This window comes from Chelonia mydas, chromosome 3 (assembly GCF_015237465.2).
Source record: "Chelonia mydas isolate rCheMyd1 chromosome 3, rCheMyd1.pri.v2, whole genome shotgun sequence".
NCBI classification, from domain to species: Eukaryota; Metazoa; Chordata; order Testudines; family Cheloniidae; genus Chelonia; species Chelonia mydas.
This window is the reverse complement of record NC_057851.1, coordinates 4,887,250-4,908,837: the sequence shown is the minus strand read 5'-3', so window position 1 is coordinate 4,908,837 and position 21,588 is coordinate 4,887,250. Positions and strand designations below refer to the sequence as shown.

The window sequence follows — 21,588 nt, the reverse complement described above, 5'->3', positions numbered from 1 at the left end:
CCAGCTGCTTCCACTGGGCCAGTTCAGCGCAAGACCCAACTGTTACCTTTCCCACCCTCCTCCAGAGCTTGGATACTGGTAGGAATGAATGCCAGCTATGGAGAGAGGGAGATTTTATCTCCTTTAGGTGTGTGGCCACTAAATGGCAATGGCATGCCATTAGTAGTTACCAAAGTATGGGCATTACATAAAAAGGGCCACACAGGGTGAGACCAAAGGTCCATCGAGCCCAGTATCCTGTCTGCTGACAGTGGCCAGTGCCAGGTGCCCCAGAGGGAACGAACAGAACTAGGGAATCACCAAGCGATCCATCCCCTGTCGCCCACTCCCAGCTTCTGGCAAATAGAGGCTACGGACACTTCAGAGCACGGTTTTGCATCCTGCACCTCCTGGCTAATAGCCATTGATGGATCTATCCTCCATGAATTTATCTAGTTCTTTTTCGAAGCCTGTTATAGTCTTGGCCTTCACGACATCCTCTGGCAAAGAGTTCCACAGGTTGGCTGTGCATGGTGTGAAAAAGTTCCTCCTTTTGTTTGTTTTAAACCTGCTGCCTATTAATTTGAAACCCTTTGCAGTCTGCTTTGGATTGAACTATCTTGAGTAATTTTGCATCGTCTGCAAATTTTGCCATCTCATTGTTTACCCCTTTTCCAGGGGTAACAGTGCTTAAATATCGTGGTGATTAATGTGGGATGGATAGTTTTATAGATAGATAGTGGAAAGACTATTCGAGAGACTTCCTAGTGTAAGTGCTTAGTGCTAACTGAGAGGCACTCAAATGCTTCAGTGAAAAAAGGGAACAGCTTCCAAATGAAGCGACTAGCTCCCCACCAGGCTGAGGAGACGCATGTTGCTGATATAAACCTGAGCTCCTGACCCCTTGTGGTTCTTGGAAAGCTTCCATGGCACTTGATGGCAAAGGAATGACCTTAGCGGGAATCCCCCTGCACTGTCAGTTTCACGTCAGTTACTGCTGGTTTCAGAGGGATCCTCCTGGTGTGCAGAATTTTGGCCCAGTTACACTAACAGTAATTTCTTTCCCCGTGTCACTAGCCACCCCTGAGATTATCGCGGCTCGAAGGGTTTTACAAATCAAACATACTTTGTTTTCACTCTTCCTGCTGTTCGGTTTTGACTGAGGTTTCTTTGGAGTTGCTTCAGAGCAACAGAAAGCCCGTTATATGGAAGTTGAAGCCAGATAAATTCAGGGACAATTTTTAATGAACCACTGGAGCAATTTGGCAAGGGCTGGGGGGGATTCTCCATCCCTGGCCATTTTAAAATCAAGAGTGGATGTTTTTCTAGTTCAATCACAGCTATTGGTCAGTGAATTCAGGGACTTCTTCTGGCCCGTGTTCTGCTGGAGGGTGGACAAGATGATCACAGTGGTCCTTTTGGCCTTAAACATCTACTTTCTGCTGCACCTCTGGGGTGGAGCGCAACAGCTGTGTAACAGCCACACAGCAACACCGGACAACAGTTTCGGACAGGAAGTAAAGACGAATACCGCCACCAGCTGGAACCGCAGGGGCAGTTTAGTTAAGTGGAAGATAATGACTCACGTTGCAATGTGGCCAGGGCACGGGGGGCTAACAACCTACCGGCTCCCATCCTGTGAACACTTCATCATCTCAAACCAAGGTTGGCACGGTGTGGTTGAGAACTGAGATCTTGTTTGGAAGACGAGGTACTAAACAAAACCCATCCCAATGCATTTTATCTTTGTCACTGTGTTTTCTTAACACTCCTTTTATAGACAAGAGGCAACACGTGGTCCCTTTATAGTAATTCCCGTTACATTTAAAGTACTTCATGGTGGCCTGGCTCCTATTTTATCTTGTGTCAGCCAACGCTGACTGGCTGTGCTAAACATCCCCAGCTGAGCTCATTTATCTTCGTGTCCAGAAAGTGAGAGAGAAAGTACGTGACCAGCAGACCAGAGGAATTGTTGCAGTGAACAGATCAACGCTCCCTCGAGTTCAGTTTCGTGTCTCCAGCTGTGGCCAATTCTAAAGAGTTTATTATTACTATATATTGGGTCTCGAGAAGTACCGAGAGGCCTGGGGCCCATGGTGCTGGGTTCCTCCTGGACCCAGTGTGACAGACCATCTCTGCCTCTAAGGATATGTCTATACAGTCCGCTGCAAGTGTGTATCAAAGCCCAGAGCGACAGAGTGGGGCTCATAGTACGGCTCTAAAAATAGCTGTGTAGATAAGTGGCTCAGGCCGGAGCTCGAGCCCTCAAGCCCACCCCCATCCTAGGCCCCTAGGCCCCAGAGCCTGAGCTCCAGCCTGGCCCTGAATGTCTACTGAGCTCTCTTCAGCACCGGAGCGCGAGCCTGAATCTGCTGAACCTGGCTCTGAGACTTGCACCCGTGGGCTGCCGCTCGCTGTGTAGATGCACCCAAAGCGTTTACACCCTACGTAGCCAAGGCAGACAAAGGAAGTATCGTAGGTCCCATTCTACAGCTGGGGAAGCGAGGCACAAAGCGGTAAACCGACTTGCCCAAAGTCCCACAGTGAGTCTATGGCCGAGCAAGGAAATGTAGCCGGCGCTCCTGAACTGCAAGGATAAGAGGATAAAAGCTTTTACAGCCCTTAAATGTGCAATATACTATCCGGAGGCGGGGAGAAGAAGTTCCTTCCTGACCCCAGCTGGTGATGCACACGTGCCCTGAAGTATGAGGGCTGATGCAGCCCTTGCTAGGCTTCAGTTGCCTGCTGTAACCCCAGGTGCTAGTATAAATGTCCTGCCCTTCTGTGGAGGGTTTTAGAAGCGGAATTAGAGTCCGGCTTCACATACGTACCACGTCGATCAGCTGAGCGATGGACAGCCCGAATCTGACGATCACGACGTCAGAGATGTTGGGCACTGGCCGGGACCACCTGTTGTAGCTGGTGAACAGGTACTTGAAGAGGCGCTCCTCGGCGTGCGTGTGAGTCCGGTCCTGGACAGACACTGAACCAACGGGAGACAGAAAAAGCCATACGGATGAGCTAGTTTGCTTTCGGCCTGGGCACTTCAGCACTTCCTCTAATGCTGGATTAATACAGATAGATTGTACGGGCCAAAGGTGTTAACATGAGCCTATCACTGTCCAACGTTAAACAGTGTTAAACGAGGCTCAGGGTCTGGTAAGCGGAGACCTCAGCCTGCTTAGCTCCGTGGCAAACACACCATTAAACATCCTTTTAACCTTGTATTAACGAGACAGAAAAGAATCAAAACACAGTTAAAGCATTTGGAATACGACGTATTAAATGAGGCTTTCATTTTAACCACATCCCTTGTTCCCTTTAGCTGGAGAGAGATTTTAGAAGGAACCCCTTCCCCACCCCCCAGTCCAACAGTCTCTTAGCGGGTGTCACAGATGGCAATAATGGACCTTTTGGGGAACAGAGAAGTTAGCGGAGGTTGGCTGGTACAGCTGTTATTGCCGGAGTTAAAGTCCAATCCGATTTCCTAGAAGGCAAAACAAGACAAACAGACACAAGAGAGGAAATCTGAGATCTGGCAAACTTGTCCCAGTTTGCTTAGGGCATTGCTTTTAGCTGCCTCTTTCTGATCACTGGCTTACAGCAGGGTTGCAAAATACACAGGCTCGGCTGGCTAAACCAGACTTTTACAAGCCAGAAGGAAAAAAGAGAAAGGAACAAAAAGAAGTAAGTATACGTGGGGGGCGCGGGGTGACAGTGTCCCAGCCTAAGTGGTGTTTGGGATTTAGCCTGAGTCAAGGGAGGTGGTGATGTCATCTGGGTCCCTCTCTCTGGCCCAGCCTGGTCAGGATTCAGATGAGGAAGGTCTGGGGTCGCAGGAGATGGTGGGGGTGGCAGCCATGATGGTGACGCTCGCTCCAGGAGCCAATTTTTCTCCCCAAAGTCTCTTTACGCACCCACCAAAGGACTGGTGGGCGCAGTAGCCCGGCCCCTCATTGTTTTGTCCACCAATGAGGCCTACTTCCTGACACACCCCTTTTGGTTCACTGATTTCCGGTTTCACACGTGATTTCGTGTTTACCAGCCAGGATCTTACCACGGTCCTTGCGCTGTACTGCACCAGGGGGCCTTTTTGTTTCGACTGATTCAGCCTCTTGGTCTTGCTTTTGATCCCTTTCCTATCAACATTTGCTATTCCACAGTATTTGCTATTGTGACGTCTGATGAACTCACACTCGCTTTTCACAGCTGCGCTCGCCATTAGGGAAAGTCTGTAGGCCCAGTTATCGCAACAGGCTGGAGACCCTGGAGCTGGAAGATCCCAGCTGGCCCATAGGACGGCAGCGGTGCTGGCTTTGCTTAAGCAGGATCTCAGTGTAATCCGCACTGCAGGGCAGGGGAACCGCCGTAGGGGTGGATTTTAAGGCTACATTCTAGTTCTCTGCATAGGCCTGAACGTGGGCACCCAGACCCGCTCTGGAGATCGATGGGATTTGGCGCTACGGACCAACGGAGCAAATCAAAGCAGATGCCATCTCCCAGCATGGGGCCAGATGCCCTGCAGCTGGGCCCAACCGAGGAGGGGCAGCTCTGTGCCAGGTCAGTTCCCCTGAGCCTGAATTCACACCAGCTGATCCTGGCAGTGGGGGATCTCCAAGCCCCTCCCACTTCCCCCCAGCCAGCTGCACGGGTGGGAGAGGTAGGAGGGAGCCCCCTTTAGTACTTCTGTTAGGAACCTTCTGTGGCCGGACCAGGTGACTTTAGGGCAGGGGGATCTGGCCCAACGGGTGCTAAGGGGCTCGCTGGTTCCGGGAACCAGGAACGTTACTTGTCACATGAGCAGGTGGGCGAGGTAATATCTTTCATCGCGGTAGTTCTCACCTTTTTTCATTTGCAGACCCCGAAAAAATTTTTGATTGGAGTGCGGCTCTATTGTTTGAATATAGAGTTGAACTCTGTTCGGTCAGTTTTCAATCCAAGTCTTTCGCGGACACCACAGACATAGCCTGGACCCCTGGGGGTCTGCGGACCACAGCCTGCGGTCCACTGTTTTATTGGACCAAGTTCTGTTGGTGAGAGAGACAAGCTTTTGAGCTTACAGGTGGTTCTTCAGGACCAGCTCTTTGAAAGCGTCTCTCTCACCAACAGAACTTGGTCCAGTAAAAGATGTTACCTCCCCTGCCTTGTCTTTCGAGTATCCTGGGAACGAGACGGCTATGCCGACCCTGCACACGTTAGCCAGCGACCGCTTTAGCTACGGCTGTGAGACGCAGTTTCTGCTGTCGCTAGCCCAGAAAGCACCGCGCTCCCGGTTTTAACAAGATGCTGTCAGATCAGATTTAGCCCCCAAATGCAGAGCCTGAGTCACTGCTGTTCTACTCCAGTTTTGCACCAGGGTTCTTTGCACGGATTGTGATGGTGTCACACCGGCGTTAAACTGGAGTCACGGAGCAGCGAGTCAAATCCTCTGTTTACAGTGCGCAAGGCCAGGAAAAGGCAGAAACTGTACACAAAGCACAGAGGGCCAGATCCCCTGCTGGTGTAGATCAGCGTCCCTCCATTGACATTAAAGGGGCCAGATCCCCTGCTGGTGTAGATCAGCGTCCCTCCATTGACAGTAAAGGGGCCAGATCCCCTGCTGGTGTAGATCACCCCCAGCCATATCAAAGTCAATGGGGCCAGATTTTCAGGAGGTGTAAATCCCCATCCCTACATTTCTGTCAATGGCACGATGCCAGATGACACCAGCCGGGATCAGGCCCAGCGGCGTGACCCTGAATGAACCTGTGGTAAGCAGAGACGCAGGCTATGTCTTAGAAATGGGTCTCGTCATCGGGAGGGTCGTTGAGCACAGGCAGGGAGGGATGTTTCTAACCATTCGGACCCCGCACCGTTATTTCCCACTGGACCGGTGGAAATGACCGGGTGCAGGGCAGTGGGGAACGGGCCCCCGCAGCAGGAAGGGGTTTGCAAATCGCCAGCGACTTCCAGCTGATGGAGCAGGAGTCCGTGTGGTGGGGGTTAAAGCGCCACTTCTCCTCCCCCTCCCCTGCCCCCTTGGAGTGTGACCTGCCAGCAGACCAGCTAGGCATGGCCGCAGGGGGCTTCCGTACCGACGCTCTGTCCTGGGCTCCCGGACCAGGTCTTGGCTCCAGAGTCCTGGGCGCTGTCACCACCTGCCATCGCCAGCCCCGGCTGGGAAAGGAAGAGGCTGCAGTGGGAAGGCCGCTGCCAGCCATGCTGTGGAGGAGCAAAGGGCCGTGGACTCTGGCTGAGTCTCCCCTAGCTGCGCTGGCTGCAGCCCCAGCGTGGCTGTGTTGTACAGCACACAGGTGTGATTTGAAGATGTTCCAGGGGCCAGTGTGAAATCGTGGGGCTGGATCATCGGCTGGGGCAGAGCAGCTCAGCTCCACCAAACTCCAGGGGCCTACTGTGACCGGGTCCCTGGGCTGTGGGACCTCTGAGCCCTCCAAACCCACCAGCCTGGGCTCTCCCTCCCACTGTGAGGCTGTTGTCAAGCTACAAGCCTCTGACTAGCACTGCACATACACAGCCATCCACAGGCATGGATGCACCCAACTGAGTTACATGAATGGTCTCCCAGCTGCTCATGACCCATCAAGAGAGAGGCTCCAGCCAATTCCCCCAGCTCCCCAGTCCTGCACCGGGCAGAAGCCTGGCCAGTGTAAGTTCATTACTCAGTTCACACTTCTTCATAGGAAAGAGGACGTGTCCCAGCCTTTGTAACCTGAGCTGATGCCCCAAGCACTTTAGACAAACACACTGGGATAAAACATTAAAATAACCTCATTAACTACAGGAAGGTGGATTTTAAGTGATTAGAAGTGGTAGGCATACAGGTCAGAGAGAGTTACCATAAGAAATAAAAATAGAAGCACGCATTCTAAATCCTAAATGTTTAGTCTAAGCAAGGGGTGAATCAAACAGCTTTTCTCACCCTGACCAATGGTATAAGCAGGTTACAGTTCCTCAGTACGCAGACTGGACCCCTTTCAAACCTGGGACCAAACTCCCTCAGTTCAAAGTCTTTGTCCTCCAGATGTTCTTCCAGGTGTTGAGCTGGGGGTGGGGGAAGGCCAAGTGATGATGTCACTGTCTCCCTTTGTACTTTCTTTCAGCTTGCTGGAAAGATCTTTGCCGTGACAGGGGGATAAGGCGCAGCCTCCATTGTGTACCTGCCTTCTCCAAGAAATCTCCAAGATAGTGGTTTGGGTGTTGATGAGCCATTAATCACCCATCCGGCTATCAGGACCGGCTCTAGGCTTTTTGCCACCCCGAGCGCAAAAATAAATAAATAAATAAATAAAAAAGCCGAAGTGCAGCCAGGGGGGGGAGGGGTCAGAGTTCCGCCCCAAGCACATGCTTGGTTTGCTGGTGCCTAGAGCCGGCCCCGCCGGCTATTGATGGCTGCTCCTTTGTTGTAACTGAAAGGCTGGTTGTGGGTGTTCCCAGCCTCACAACATAGTTCAGAAACACACATAGCAAAACTTCATCTCTTCCCCTCCAAGGACAGCACATACAATCCAACTGGATAAGAATCTTCAACAGATCAAGACTTTTCAAATGATTCCTCACAAGACATACATTGTCCAAAATGTATCATAATTACATGACAGTGATGAATATGGGGGTTCCTCCTCTGTGGAACAGAGTGTCACACCTACCTAGGGTGACCAGACAGCAAGTGTGAAAAATGAGGACTTTTTGGGGGGCGGGGTATAGTTGCGTATATAAGACAAAGCCCCTAATACCAGGACAGTGCTGATAATACTGGGAGTCTGGTCACCCCAGGGGGCTACCACAGTTTACATCAGTGGCGGATCGGGCCCACACGCATGATGGAAAGGGCCTGTGTAGACAATGTCATTCATCCCTGCTGGGGCAGAGTGATTCCAGCCAAGATAGTTGACAAGGCTTTGGCTAGTTTCACGCTCAGGGTGAGGTTGGTTTACAGCCTGCTGGACTGATAGCTTCTGTCTGCTTACTGCTCTGACTGGGGCTTTTCTGAGGTCAGCCCGGCTGTGATCTCCCTTCCTTCTCCCCCACTCACAGATGGGCTGGACGGTTCGCCGCACTGCCTCTGGCTGGGCTTTTAACTGCAAACAAGCAGGAGGCGAAATCTCTTCTGCCTGGGCTGAGAATGCCACCGGCTCTTCCGCGTGTCTGGCCAGCTGACCGCGACGTGCCCATAAGCATGAATCAGGCAGGCCCCCAGTGGCCTGGCAAGTTGGGAGGAATTCACTGACAACGGGCCTGATCCTGAAAGGTGCTGAGGCCCAGATCCTTAAAGGTATAGAGCTGCCTAACTCCCCTTGAAATCAATCTAAAGAGATAATGGCACCAGCTGCCTCTGTGCTTCCCTCAGCAATCTTCCCCAGGTGGGAAAAGTTACCTCAGCCACCTGGCAGGTAGGTCATGCAGCTAAATCAGTCCCAAGCCTGAGGGTAAAAGAGAGTCACCCCCGAGAGCGAGCAGCCAGCTGGGAGGCAAAGGACAGACTTAGGAGGGGCCATCTCAGAGAAACGGCTCAAAGACTGCAGCAGTGTGAGCTATGGGCCCAGAAGGAAGGCTGTGATACTCCAGACCAAGGAGGGGAAACTGAGGTAAGTTACCGACATAGGCCCCAAGAAAGAGGGTGGTGGAACTCCAGACACTTTAGGAGGAACAAGATTGGGGACTTAGGGACCAAAAGGGATGTATTCTGATACCACTTAATAAATAGGGCTCCACAAGGATGAGGGGCTCTTTATGTGTTCATAGAATATCAGGGTTGGAAGGGACTTCAGGAGGTCATCTAGTCCAACCCCCTGCTCAAAGCAGGACCAATCCCCAATTTTTGCCCCGATCCCTAAATGGCCCCCTCAGGGATTGAACTCACAACCCTGGGTTTAGCAGGCCAATGCGCAAACCACTGAGCTATCCCTCCCCCCAGTATTCTGGCCTGGGAGTGAATTATTGCAAGAACCCCAAGGCAGCTGAGGGTGGCATGCCTACAGAACCGCACCGTGCCCCTCGGGATTGCCCCTGTGACCCCAGCAATCTCCTGTAATGTCTCCAACAAACTTGATGGACGGAAGATAAACTTCATTGACTCCCGGGAAACCTGATTGAATGAGGGTTAAAACCTTTGGGGTCCGTTGTGTTAAACATGCAATTGGGGGTATGTTATGGTGGCCTCAAGGGAGGCGGGAGGCCAATGTACTTCCTCTGGTACCAGCTCTTTGAAGCCCCTGAGAGGAGCTGCATATAGACTGGATTCTCCAGGGCCCCACGGCCAAAGAAAGTGTTTGTGGTTAAACAGACTGGTTTAAAACTGGCTGAGGGCCTTCTTCTGGGGCCAGCAAAGAGACAGGACCCCTGTCCTTAGCGGAGGGTTCGGAGGACTGGAGGCTTGTCCTGAGGTGGGGCTGGGCTGAATGGGGAACCACACGGCTATGCCTAAGATGGGGGGTTGAAGGACCTGCCAGAATCCATGTACAGGATGGGGCAGGGGTTCGGGGGGTGGGGGATCTCCGGTGGGCTTATTAGCATGCAGGGAGAGTCCTTTCTTGTTTCCAGTATGTTTTCTCGGTAATGATTTTACCCTCAGAATAAAGCAGGCTTGCACAGGAACCACTGGGTGGTACAGTAACTCCTCACTTAGCGAAAAATGCGACTTTAAGCGAAACGATGTTAAGCGAATCCAATTTCCCCCTAAGAATTAATGTAAATGGGGGGGGGGTTAGGTTCCAGGGAATTTTTTTTTTTGCCACACAGAAGACTATATTTTATATTTACACACGCACAGAGTATAAGTTTTACACAAACAATGTAATACTGCACACAGCAAGGATGGTTGTGAAGCTGGGTTGAGGTGGTGAAGTCGGGGGGGGGGGCGGGTATTTCCCAGGGAATGCCTTACTGCTAAACGATGAGCTAGCACTCGGCTGAGCCCTCAAGGGTTAACACATTGGTGTTAATATAGCCTCACACTCTACAAGGCAGCACTGAATGGAGGGAGGGGAGACTGCATGGCAGGCAGAGACACACACCCTATGTGTGGGAGAGAGATGCGCATTTCCCCTTGAAGTATGCTGACCCCACTCTTAAGTACACTGCCTTGTTAAGTTAATCAGCAAGCTGAGACCACAGCTGCTGCCAGGAAGCTCCCTCCGTCCTGAGCCCTGTCGTGTGTCCCCCTGCTCTATGGAGATGGGGTAAGCGGGGTGCAGGAGCAAGGGCGAGGGGGCACCCTGACATTAGCCCCCCAGCATGCAGGAGGCTCAGGGAGCAGCTCCAAGGCGGAGGGCAGGAGCAGCACATGGCCATGGGGGAGGGACAGCTGAACTGCTGGCAATTGGTAGTCTGCTGGGTGGCTGCTGCACAGGGAACTTAGGGGAGCGGGGAGCTGATGGGGGGGCTGCCGGTCCACCCTGGTTCCAAGCCGCCCCCCCTCCCCGCTCCCTCCAACGGGCTGCTGTCCCTGCAAGCAGTGCACAAAGCAGGCGGCTGCCAAATGGTGTTAGAAGGGAGCATTGCACAACTTTAAACGAGCATGTTCCCTAATTGATCAGCAATGAAACCACGTTGACCAGGACGACTTTAAGTGAGGAGTTACTGTACCTTATAACGGTAGCAATTACACCGTTAACTGTCCTAGAAGAGAAACCCAGCAGCTGTCCCTGGGCAGCCTGGCTGATCGGGGAAAGACACCTAGAAGGCAGGGACCTGCGCAACCTGGAAATACCCGTTCAGAAGGGAGAGGGACATGGGTCTCCACCCAAGAGCGGCAACAGCTGGGGGTCCAGGAGCCTGAGAGTTAGGTGCCCTTCAGGGGAAACATAGGGGCAGTTGCCCTGGGCTGTGGCAGCCCCTGTCATGATCCCCATTTTATGGATGGGGAAAACTGAGGCCCAAAGAGATTCAGGCTGAGATCCTCAATGTCATGCAGGGGCCTGACCCTACTGACCTCATTGGGAGTAAGGTGCCCCACTCTCTTGAAGGACCTGGGCCTGAGTGAGTTTCTCAAGGTCACGCCCACAGTCTGTGGCAGAGGACGGGACTGAATCTAGGTCTCTAACCACTGAGCTACCCTCCCTTTTCCCACTGGACCATCTCTTCCCTCCCTGTCGTCTGCAGAAAACCCAGAACTTTCCCCGGCGAGGCTTTGTGCAGACAATCCCCAGTCGCCGCTCGCATTTCCTTCACACCACAGCCGCTAATGAGAGCCGGTGCGTCTCTCCCCGGCCCTGGCGCCTGCTTACTGGCTTTCACCCTCTCTGATGGGCGTGGGCCCGTGGGGATAACATGACAGCACATCACTGCAATTGGATCCGTCTGCGTGAGTGAGGCGCAGGGGCAGCTCCCCTCCCCACCCTTGCTTAGATCAGTGTCAGGGAGATGCGGCGTTGTGGATTCACTGGGTGCAGCCTGTGTGTGCGGGAGTGTCTGTCCAGCCCTCCGTCTGTCCATCCCGCTGCTCTTTTCAGGGTGAAATTCACCCCTGGGCCCAGGAATGAGACACGACTTGGGCCCTGCTGAACACACAGGGTGACGTACAGGGCACTAGCAGGAGGCCGGGGGTTACCCCATTCTGGCTAGCAGCTGGGAGAGCTTCTTGCATTGCACCAGCACCATGGAAGGACCCTTCTCAGGGAGAAGAGGGGAGCGCAGGCTCTGTCCCATCCTCGCCATCTCTGCGGAGATTGCAACCAGGGGAGTCAATCCCGTCCAGCTGTAGTTACCGAGCCCCCCCCCGACGCTGGACTGAGTCACCCCCAACTCGGTTCCCCCCAGGGTCCCCCTACGGTGCCAAGGTTCAGCTGGAGCTGCCTTCAGAGCACGTGGAGGTGGCGGGTCCCTTGCTTCTCTCTTGGCACCAGGGCGGGCGTGGCCTTGCGGTTGTGAAGGTCAGTCAGGTTTTGCTTTTTAAAGAGCAATGAGTCTTGGAGACCACTGCACAGAGGCTCATGTTGGTTATACGGAGCTCAAAGTCAGTCAAGGCGGGGCTCAAAGTCAGTCAGAGAGGGTGATCTTTACTGTCTATACAGGAGCACACTGAGCAGGGATTGTGGGATTTGAGAGAGGGGGGGAAACCAGGTATGTGTTGCCCAGTGGCTAAGGGCATCAGGAGACCTGGGACCCAGGGTCTAGCCCCAGTTCTGCCATTCACTCACCACAGGCCCTTTTTGCCTTCCGGTGCCTCGGTTTCCCCATCAGCCTGCTGCGTTGGGCTGGGGTTGAGGGACATTGGCAGGGCTGGGGAGGTGGGAAGCCTGCATTGCTGTATGTCTTCAGAGATGTCAATCCAGCCCCTTTCCCATCCTCCATTTCACAAACCACCGCCAGCATCCTGCTTTCATGTTGACTTCAGACCAATTCTTCAATTTGTCAAGGTCGTTTTGAATTCTAATCCTGTTCCCCAGTGTGCTTGCAGCCCCTCCCAGCTTGGTGTCGCTGCAAATTTTATAAACACACTCTCCACTCTGTTATCCAAGTTGTTAATGAAAATATTGAGTAGTACCCGACCCAGGACTGGCCCCTGTTGGACCCCACTAGATACGCCCTCCCAGTTTGATATCAAATGGTTTGACAGTTTGCAAAACTGCTTTGGGATCCTTCAGGACCATACTAGCATGGTGTGACTCTCTGGCCCCACAGTGGCTGATACACATAACAGCCTACTACAACTGTTAGCTGAAGGAGTTACCCCTTTAACTCAAGTGAAAGATGCTCCTGCTTTTATTACTAGAGGTCTTCAGTTCAAACGCTGCTGATAATCGAATGGGAAAGGTGGTTATGTGGCATTTAAACAGTAGCTTTTAATTTTCAAAGCATTTTACAGATAGGGGAAATAAGCTCATAGAAATTAAACAAACTGGCCAAGGCCCCAGGGAGCAGCACCGGGATTAGACCACAGGAGTTCCTGGCTCCCAGTCCTGTGGTCCAGCCACTGGCCTTTGTCAAATCTCAGTATTCACAGCAGTCCCTTACCTGATCGGAGCAGGACGAAGCACCACACGACCATGTTCCTAAGAGGTGGGAATCCGCTGGTGAATCGATCCATGTTCCGGGAGGCCAGCACCACCGTTCCCCACCCCGTCCCCTTACACTGATCCTCCCACAGGCAGCAATCCCCAGTACAGCCCCTTTCATTTGCAAAGTCTTCGCCAGGGGGCAAAAGAGAGCAGGGAGTGAATCTGGGTGGACGGTGGCAGTGGATGTGGCTTAGCCGAGACCTCCCGCTGGGGAGGGGGGTCCCCTGAGTGTTAACAAGTGTCCTTTAGTAAGGAGGTGGGGAGCTGCCGAGTCAGGGGCGGGCAAGCAGCAGGGAGAGCCGAAGGGCTGTCTGGAGTGTTGAAAGTGTGGCTGCTAGTCAGCTGGCTTCCCGTCCCTCTGCACGCTGCGCCCAGCTCTGATTTTCAATCCGCGCTGATCCCAGGGGCTGGTCCACGTGGTGGGATGAGCTGCATTCCTTCAGCTGTGCTGCACACGGGCCACCTTGTTCCTAGAAAGCCAGAACGAGAGGACACTGCTGTTAGACGCCCATTTGGAGGGACCTGTCGGGCTCGGCTAGGCAGGGCTTAACATAGAATGGGCCCCGGAGACCTTGATTTTCAGCCAGGTTTTGGCTTGTTTGGTCACTGAAGTCAATGGAGTGGCACTGGAGTTACACTAACTGCAGCGCTGTCCCCAGTGAGTCTGCCTTGATTTACCCCAGATGCGGCGCAGGCCCCTTATGGATAAAGAGTAGCAGCATTTCCAGTGCCCTTTGGGGCTCTTACACCAAGGATCCGGCCCGGCTTTGGGGCAGAGGGGCTCGAGCACTGCTGACGAGAGAATGAACTTCCCAAGAGCCCCGAGACTGGCTGGGCTTCACCAAGCCATATCGCCACATAAGGGGTGTAAAGCTTGCATCGCAGTAAAGGATTCAAAGGGTTTTACAGCAGCTACTGTACAGCACAGGTAATTAGCAAAGCTGTCGGGATTCCCATTACGAGGCAGGTCCATGCACAAGAAAACAGCCTACTACCGATCCATCGAATGAAGCTAACCTTTAGCTCAAATAGGAGGGGATTGCCCTTTGGGGTGAATTTCTATACTGATAAATGCGAAGCACATTAGAACACATAATCCCAACTCTACATATAAAATGATGGGGTGTAAATGAGCTGTTCCCACTCCAGACAGAGATCTTGGAGTCATTGTGGACAGTTCTCTGAAAACATCCACTCAATGTGCAGCGGCCGTCCAAAAGGCGAACAGAATATTGGGAATCATTAGGAGAGGGATAGGTAATAAGACAGAAAATATCATATTCATAATTCAAGTTGCAGTGGGGGAGGTTTAGGTTGGATATTAGGAAACTTTTTCACTAGGAGGGTGGTGAAGCACTGGAATGGGTTACCGAGGGAGGTGGTGGAATCTCCTTCCTTAGAAGTTTTTAAGGTCAGGCTTGACAAAGCCCTGGCTGGGACGATTTAATTGGGGATTGGTCCTGCTTCGAGCAAGGGGTTGGACTAGATGACCTTCTGAGGTCCCTTCCAACCCTGATATTCTATGATTCTATGATATTGCCTCTATATAAATCCATGGTACGCTCACATCTTGAATACTATGTGCAGAGTTGGTCACCCCATCTCAAACATAATATTGGAATTGGAAAAGATACAGAAAAGGGCAACTAAAATGATTTGGGGTATGTAATAGCTTCTATATGAAGAGAGATTGAAAAGACTGGAACTTTTCAGCTTGGAAAAGAGACGACTAAGGGGGGATATGATAGAGGTCTATAAAATCTTGACTGGTGTGGAGAAAGGGAATAAGGAAGTGTTATTTACTCCTTCTCACAACACAAGAACTTGGGGTCACCACATGAAATTAAGAGGCAGCAGGTTGAAAACAAACAAAAGGAAGTATTTCTTCACACAACGCACAGTCAACCTGTGGAACTCCTTGCCGGAGGATGTTGGGAAGGCCAAGACTACAACAGGGTTCAAAAAAGAACTAGATAAATTCGTGGAGGATAGGTCCATCAGTGGCTATTAGCCAGGATGAGCAGGGATGTAAAACGATGCTCTGAGTGTCCCGAGCCTCTGTTTGCCAGAAGGTGGGAGTGGACAATAGGGGATGGATCATTTGATAATTGCCCTGTTCCGTTCATTCCCTGTGAAGCACCTGGCATTGGCCACTGTCAGAAGACCGGAGACTGGGCTCGATGGACCTTCGGTCTGACCCAGTGTGGCCATGCTCATGTTCTTATGTTAGAGGCTGTGGGGTCAATTCCTGTTGATGGCACCACAGTGGTGGGTTGTTGCAGGATCACAAAAACAAGTGAAGATCTGTAGGTTCCTTCCAGCTTTTCCAGGCCCCATGGCCTCTCACACCCCTGCCTGATTTATCAAGCTGTACTGCAAATCAGAGGAAGCAAAATACCCACCTTGCAGGAGCGCGAGAGAGGCAAATTGCAACCTTCAGTGTGCACAGGATGCAATAATTTCAGATGTTTCAGAGCAGGGGAGTTTCTGCATCAGACCAGACCCACAGTCCATCCAACCCAGCCCCCGACAATCTCCAATGCCAGGTGCTTCGGAGGATGGTCCCCCCGATTGTGCCCGTACGCAGTGGAGATTCCTTACTCATTTCAGCTCATGCCCAATGCTCATCTCATGCCCTGAGCAGTGATTTCCCTGGGAAATGGGCACCTAGGCACCTTTGAGGGGCTGGGGCTGGGCCTGGGCCTGGGCCTGGGTGTCCAAGACACTATAAAACAGTGCCAAGGTGCCTACATCACTTATACCCTGAATGGGGACACCCTGGTGGATGGTCTTCCACTCCCCCACTCTGAGGGACCCCTGACACCTCATTAGCCCAGGGAAGCTGCAGAGCCCATCGGGTTGTCAGGGCTTCATGCTGCGGAGCCCGGGGAGCTGCAGGGGGGGGGTGCTATTTGCAAGGGGAAGAAGGTTGGGGCCGTTGTCTGCGCTAATCCAACTGAGGTATTAGACATAAGAACATCCACGCTGGGTCAGACCAAAGGTCCATCGAGCCCAGTCTCCAGTCTTCCAACAGTGGCCAGTGCCAGGTGTTTCAGAGGGAATGAACAGAACAGGGAATCATTCAGTGATCCATCCCCTGTCGCCCATTCCCAGCTTCTGCCAAACAGAGGCTAGGGACACCATCCCTGCCCATCCTGGCTAATAGCCACTGATGGACCTATCCTCCATGAACTGCTCTAGTTCTTTTTTGAACCCTGTTATGGGCTTGGCCTTCACAACATCCTCTGGCAAGGAGTTCCACAGGTTGGCTGTGCGGTGTGTGAAAAAAACCCTTCCTTTTGTTTGTTTTAAATCTGCTGCCTATTCAACTGCTGCCGTCCCCTCTGCAGAGCCATTGCTGCTGTTGACCTCTCTGGCCAGCTCTGCGGAAAGCCCTGCGCAGCAGATCCCCAGTTCTGAGTGGCCCGTCCAGCTGAAGCCAGGTCCAGGCTGTCCCTTGGCTCAGTCTCTGCGAGGAGAGGGGAGAACGTATGAGGCTCTCCCCCCTCTGGGCACAAATGCAGGAGATGACCGGCAATGTGGCTGCCCTCAGGAGGGCCAGGGCTGGGGGCCGTGCAGAGGGAATATCCCTGGGTAGAGCCATAGCCTGGGCAGGCTGGCTGTGGGGTGGGAGTGGTGGCTACACCATTCTAAAGATGTACCAAGCCAGGGCACTGCCCCCTCTACCTGCAGGTTCCTCATGCCCCTGCCTCCGGAGCAGGAGGACTGCGCCCCACGCTAGGGACTGCCCTTTGTTTCCAAGCAGAGTGTGCTGCATCACAAGAGATGTCAGACCAATGACAGAGCCAGCGCAATCCCAGGGACTACAACCTGCCTTGCCCGGCCCTTCAGCGCAGGGAAAAGACAATCCCGGTGGGGTGGGAAAGGGTTTCATATCACAGGTCCGCACTACCCAGCTCTGACTGCTGCTTATCGCCTGCATGTGTCCCCAGTGGTGTGAGCTTGAGCAGATGGGGGCGGGGGGAGGAGGAAGGCTGATGGGGCAGCATGGCCTCATGGCTAGAACACAGGGCTGGGCTTTGAAAGATCTGAGCTCAAATACTATCTGTGCCGCTGGTTCACTGTGCAATCATGAGCAAGCTGCTTGACTTATTGGTGCCTCCGTTTCCCCATTTGTAAGGGGCTATAAATCTGTTAGAGCCTTTGAGAGCAAGTGAAAAGGGCTATGTACATGCAAAGTATGTCTCCTAGAAATAATCAGTGCTAACACCCCTCTTTTGAAAAAGCAGAGGGAAGTAAGACGGAGCCGGGGCGGGGTCTGGATTCTGCCAGTGGCCCCGTCTCAAAGCACTTTGTCAGACAGAACGTCCACTGAAACCTGTGGGAGTTTAGCCTGAATAATGACACTGACTGGCGCATAAGGCTGGTGCATTTGGATCAGATCGGCCAGATCTTCAGCTGGAACAGGCCCCAGGTGGGATGGTGCAGCTGGCTTTCTAGCTTGTTCCAGCCTTCCCTGAGCTGGGTGACAGGAAGGGCCCTTTTACTCCTCAGCACAAATTAGAGCAGCCTTGGGGCTGCTCTAGGGTACACACCTCTGAGATGGCCATTTCACCAGCAAAGCTTATTGGAGTTATACTGGCTGTACACCACCTGGGGCATCCCCAGCTGCTTTGCCAGGGCAGCTTTCCAGCCCCTTTGCACCAATGGGGCAACACAAAGGGGATGCGGTGGGTACAGAATCTGGCCTGGTACCTACAAGCTTTTTTCCCGAAGCTTGGAAAGCAAATTCATTGGGTGGCTCTCATTTGATGTGGGTCCTGAACCAAAAGGGAGCGGGGAGAGACACTTGGATTCCTTGTACATACTGAGATCTCACTCCTTGAGAAGGGGGGAAACGGAGTCACTAATATAATTCAGTTCTGAAAGAGAAAGATTCTCTCTAATCTTCTCAACTTCATCATAGGACCCTTTCAATTCCTTTTCCCAGGAGGAAAGATATCTCCTTGTAGGAGGGAAAGGATACTGGCGATGCTTGGAAAAAGACCAAAAGGCAGAATTTGTATGAATTTGCACAGCTAGATTCCAGCCTATAGATCACATCAATTGGAAAAGCAGCTGTTGATCAGAGCACAAAAAGGGTAGGGAATACATATTGCATCTTTGGCATGCATCACCTCTCTCACTGGCTTTAAAATGAAAAGACACCCCGGTCTTGTTTGTCACTGTAGTTTGTCCAAATCTGACCCTGAGTTCCAAACAGAGCACTCACGAGATGCCGTTCCAAAGACCTAAGCAACACACAACTTCTTTAATCCCCGAAGAGACGGATTCAGCAAAGATCTCAGATTTTACTCGGCACAAATCAGAAGCGGGATGAGTTTGTTTAGTAACTAAGATGCTTCATTGGGCTTAATTTTTCACTGACTTGTTTAAGAAAAAAAGAGACCTTGTTAACTCATCGTTATCTCTTGAACAGTGGTCAGCTTGCCGCTGCCTTGATTAATCCATTGATGGTAAAAGGGTTTGAAGACAAAAGAAGAAATAATGCTCACTCGTGTGTGTCGAAAAGAAAATTACAGATACTATCCCCCCGGGTTTGGAGAAGAAATCTAAATGTAAGTGAAACAATTAGCAATGCATACAGTGGACTTTGCCTGCATTTACTCCATCTCTGTGGGCATAATTATACAATGTGATGCAAAAGAAAGTTGAGTATTTTATACATACAATAGCTGAAGACTTTGCAGAGATAAATAGATAAATAATAGGAGAGGGAGAAATACATAGGTCCAGGCAGGGTAAAATCTATGAAACTAAGATTGTGAGTGTGTGTGTGTGTGTGGCTTTTGTATGTGTGTGTATATAATGTGTTGTTGTGTGACTGGTATGTGTAATGTGTGCATGGATGGGCATTGTGTGGCTGGTATGTGTCATATGTGTGTGTGTGGATGGGTGTTGTGTGACCGTTTTGAGTAATGTGTGGGGTTGGGTGTTTGGAGCCTGCCACGTGTCGTGTGTGTTATGTGACTTGTGTATGTGAATGAGTGATGTGTGACTGTGATGTGTAACATATTTATGTGCGAGAGGCAGAGATTTGACACACACACACGCATCTAGCTATACGTATGGAAATGTTTCCTAAGGACACGGTTACATTTACTGAACTGAGCAATTCTACACATTGCATCATTCACTTTACCTTTTAGAAATTCCAGCTGAAATGTGCTTAATAAATCCGTACATACCTTTTAGCCGTATGCCCTGCACAGATCATTTTCTTCATGGCTCGCGTTTAACAGCCAGGTTCCATTTCTCTCGGGTCACTTGTGATCAGTAACATTTGAGGATGTTTCTCTGGACACTTGTCTCCTTTCCAGGCAGCAACTCCTTGTCTTACGCAGCCCCCTTAGAGCTTCCAAAATGCTCACAGTCTCGGGCCATTCTGCCTCACCTATAATTTAAGAGCCACGTTTCTTTAGTCACTTAACTGTTCCTCTACCGGGTGTTTTATTCTAGGAGGGATAGGCTAATAATGGAGATGGTTAGTTGTTGGATAATTTCTTTGACTTTAATAACATTCAACAACATAAATTGTTCCGTTTGAATAGTACACCCGTCTCCACTTAAGACAGGTTTCAGAGTGTGTGTGTGTGTGTGTGTGTGTGAGAGCAGAAATATGTACCATGAAGGGCTGCGTGTATACGTGTATTTCAAGAGCTACAGTGTAAATCTGATGAATGATGTATGCTTCCTTCCTGCTAAAGAGGAGATCAAAGGCCATCACGGTACAGAACACCATATAGGCCGTAAAGTGAAGCAGATTTATATATACAGTGAAGCAAACTATTTCATGTCTGGATTTCAAAGGCAGGCTAGAGGAGGGTTTTAAAAGGAACTTCACGCACCAGCAAGAAAACTTCCAGTACCTTTGCTCTCCTCATCGCTGAGTTTGCTGGCTAAGCTTTGCTCTGCTCCCCTTTTGCTGCTAAGCACATGCATCTCATCTCCCTGGGCGTGCTCTCCTCTCCTAGCGAACCTGCCAAGATCAGAAAGAGACCCCTTACCCGTTGGACGAAGCGCGTGGAGGAGGAAGGGTCGGGAAGCCTAAGGAAGATGCCAGCTGGAGCCCTGTTCAGTGTTGTCCAACCAAAGTTCCTTCGTGCAATCAGAAACGACAGCTTCCTGCTCAGTCTGCAGCCCCACCGCACCCCCACGGCGCAGGAGGGGCTGATCAAAACCCCCGGTGAGAAGATGCACAAGCTCTGGAGCAAAATGATCTATTCTCCCCTCGTCCCCCTACTCCTTGTCCGCCTCTCTTCCGCTCCCCTCTCTCCAGCTTCACTGAACAGTGCTGCAGGAACCCAGTGGCCCTAGTTGTGATCTCTCTCCCAGTCCCGGCGGTTTCATGCCTTGGCTGAGTGTGGCCGCCTTGCTCAGGGATGCTGCATCTCAGCCAGCACTGGCAAGACTGATGAAGATCTCCCCAGCGCTTACACTAAACCCTGACGACGTGAGGGGAGTAGGGGGAGGAGGCACCGGCGGAATCATCTAGTTAGTGATGGCGGCAGGGGGGTGCTCGGGGCCTGGGGACAGAGGGTTCATTTTACAAATAGATCTGCTTGCTCCGGCTTCAGTCAGGCTCCTCTTCTGTGGGGAGCTAATGGAGCCACTTCCCCAGATTGTAAAGCACCAGAGCATCATGATTTATTCACCAGCCCTTCCAGGGCACAGCTCATCCGGAGCAGGAGCATCTTGTGTATGAGAGAGCCTGGGGGAAGCGCGGGGAATGGAAGCAAATGTCCTGGGGACTTAAAATAAAGGGGAAGGGGCTACAATGCGCGTACACACACTCACACATACAATCTCTTCCTCTGGACACACGCACCGACACACAGACAAAGATACAATCTCTCCCTGTGGGGACACACACAGATACAGTCTCTCCTCCTGGACACACACTCTGACACATGAACACACACACAATCTCTCCCCTGTGGACACACACACTGACACACATAGATACAATCTCTCCTCCTGGACACACACTGACACACGCACACACAGATACAATCTGTCCCTGTGGACATTTGCTCTCTCACTCACACACACACAAAATCTCCCTCTGGACAGATTCCATTTGTCATCGTGTGAGTTAATTCCCTCAGGCTTGGGAGTCCGTCCTGTCCCTCATGTCCATCAGTGGTATTATTAATTAGTGTCTGTATTGCAGTGGCACCCAGCCAGGAATGGGGCTCCTGTTCTTTGTGCTAGGAGCTGTGCACACACGTCTGGTTCGGATCCAGCATGGGAATTCGTACGTTCCTCTGTGTGTGCGTGGGTCCAGTTCACTTTCTGAAGTTGCCTGTTGGGTATGAGATTAAAAGTTGCAAAGAAATAGCAGAAGCTTGTTCTGGGCGCCGGGGAGTGGGCGGGATGGGTCGTTAGATCTGATGTTTTAGGACATTTGAGCTTGGAGCAAAGCTGAAGATACCACGGCGGGGCCGGGGGGAATGTGCATGGACCACTAGGGGGCGCATGAGTCAACCGAAAAGCTGGCCTTGGTTAAGGGAAGGATACAGAGCCCTGTATAGCAGGGACTATCGATTCATCTTTATCGGGCCATCTGCGCACAAAGGAGGACACAGAT

The 21,588-nt window shown here is 51.7% G+C and overlaps 1 protein-coding gene and 1 long non-coding RNA gene across 2 annotated transcripts in view; one reads left to right on the top strand and one right to left on the bottom strand.

Annotated features, from left to right (window-relative positions):
- The window catches only part of CHRNA2 (cholinergic receptor nicotinic alpha 2 subunit), a 29,757-nt gene extending 9,346 nt beyond the window's left edge, over positions 1-20,411 (bottom strand). The window contains exons 1-4 of the mRNA XM_043542041.1: positions 20,006-20,411; positions 19,187-19,392; positions 12,934-13,447; positions 2,811-2,962 (exon numbers count right to left, since the gene is read on the bottom strand). Of these exons, the coding sequence (XP_043397976.1) occupies positions 2,811-2,962; positions 12,934-13,006 (225 nt within the window). The 5' untranslated portion in view covers positions 13,007-13,447; positions 19,187-19,392; positions 20,006-20,411. The remainder of the gene's footprint in view (positions 1-2,810; positions 2,963-12,933; positions 13,448-19,186; positions 19,393-20,005) is intronic.
- LOC122464884 lies at positions 8,425-20,417 on the top strand. The gene is made up of 4 exons (XR_006289286.1): positions 8,425-8,564; positions 18,418-18,556; positions 19,973-20,184; positions 20,278-20,417. It is a non-coding gene; the product is annotated as an uncharacterized LOC122464884 (long non-coding RNA).
- Positions 20,418-21,588: the final 1,171 nt, after the last annotated feature.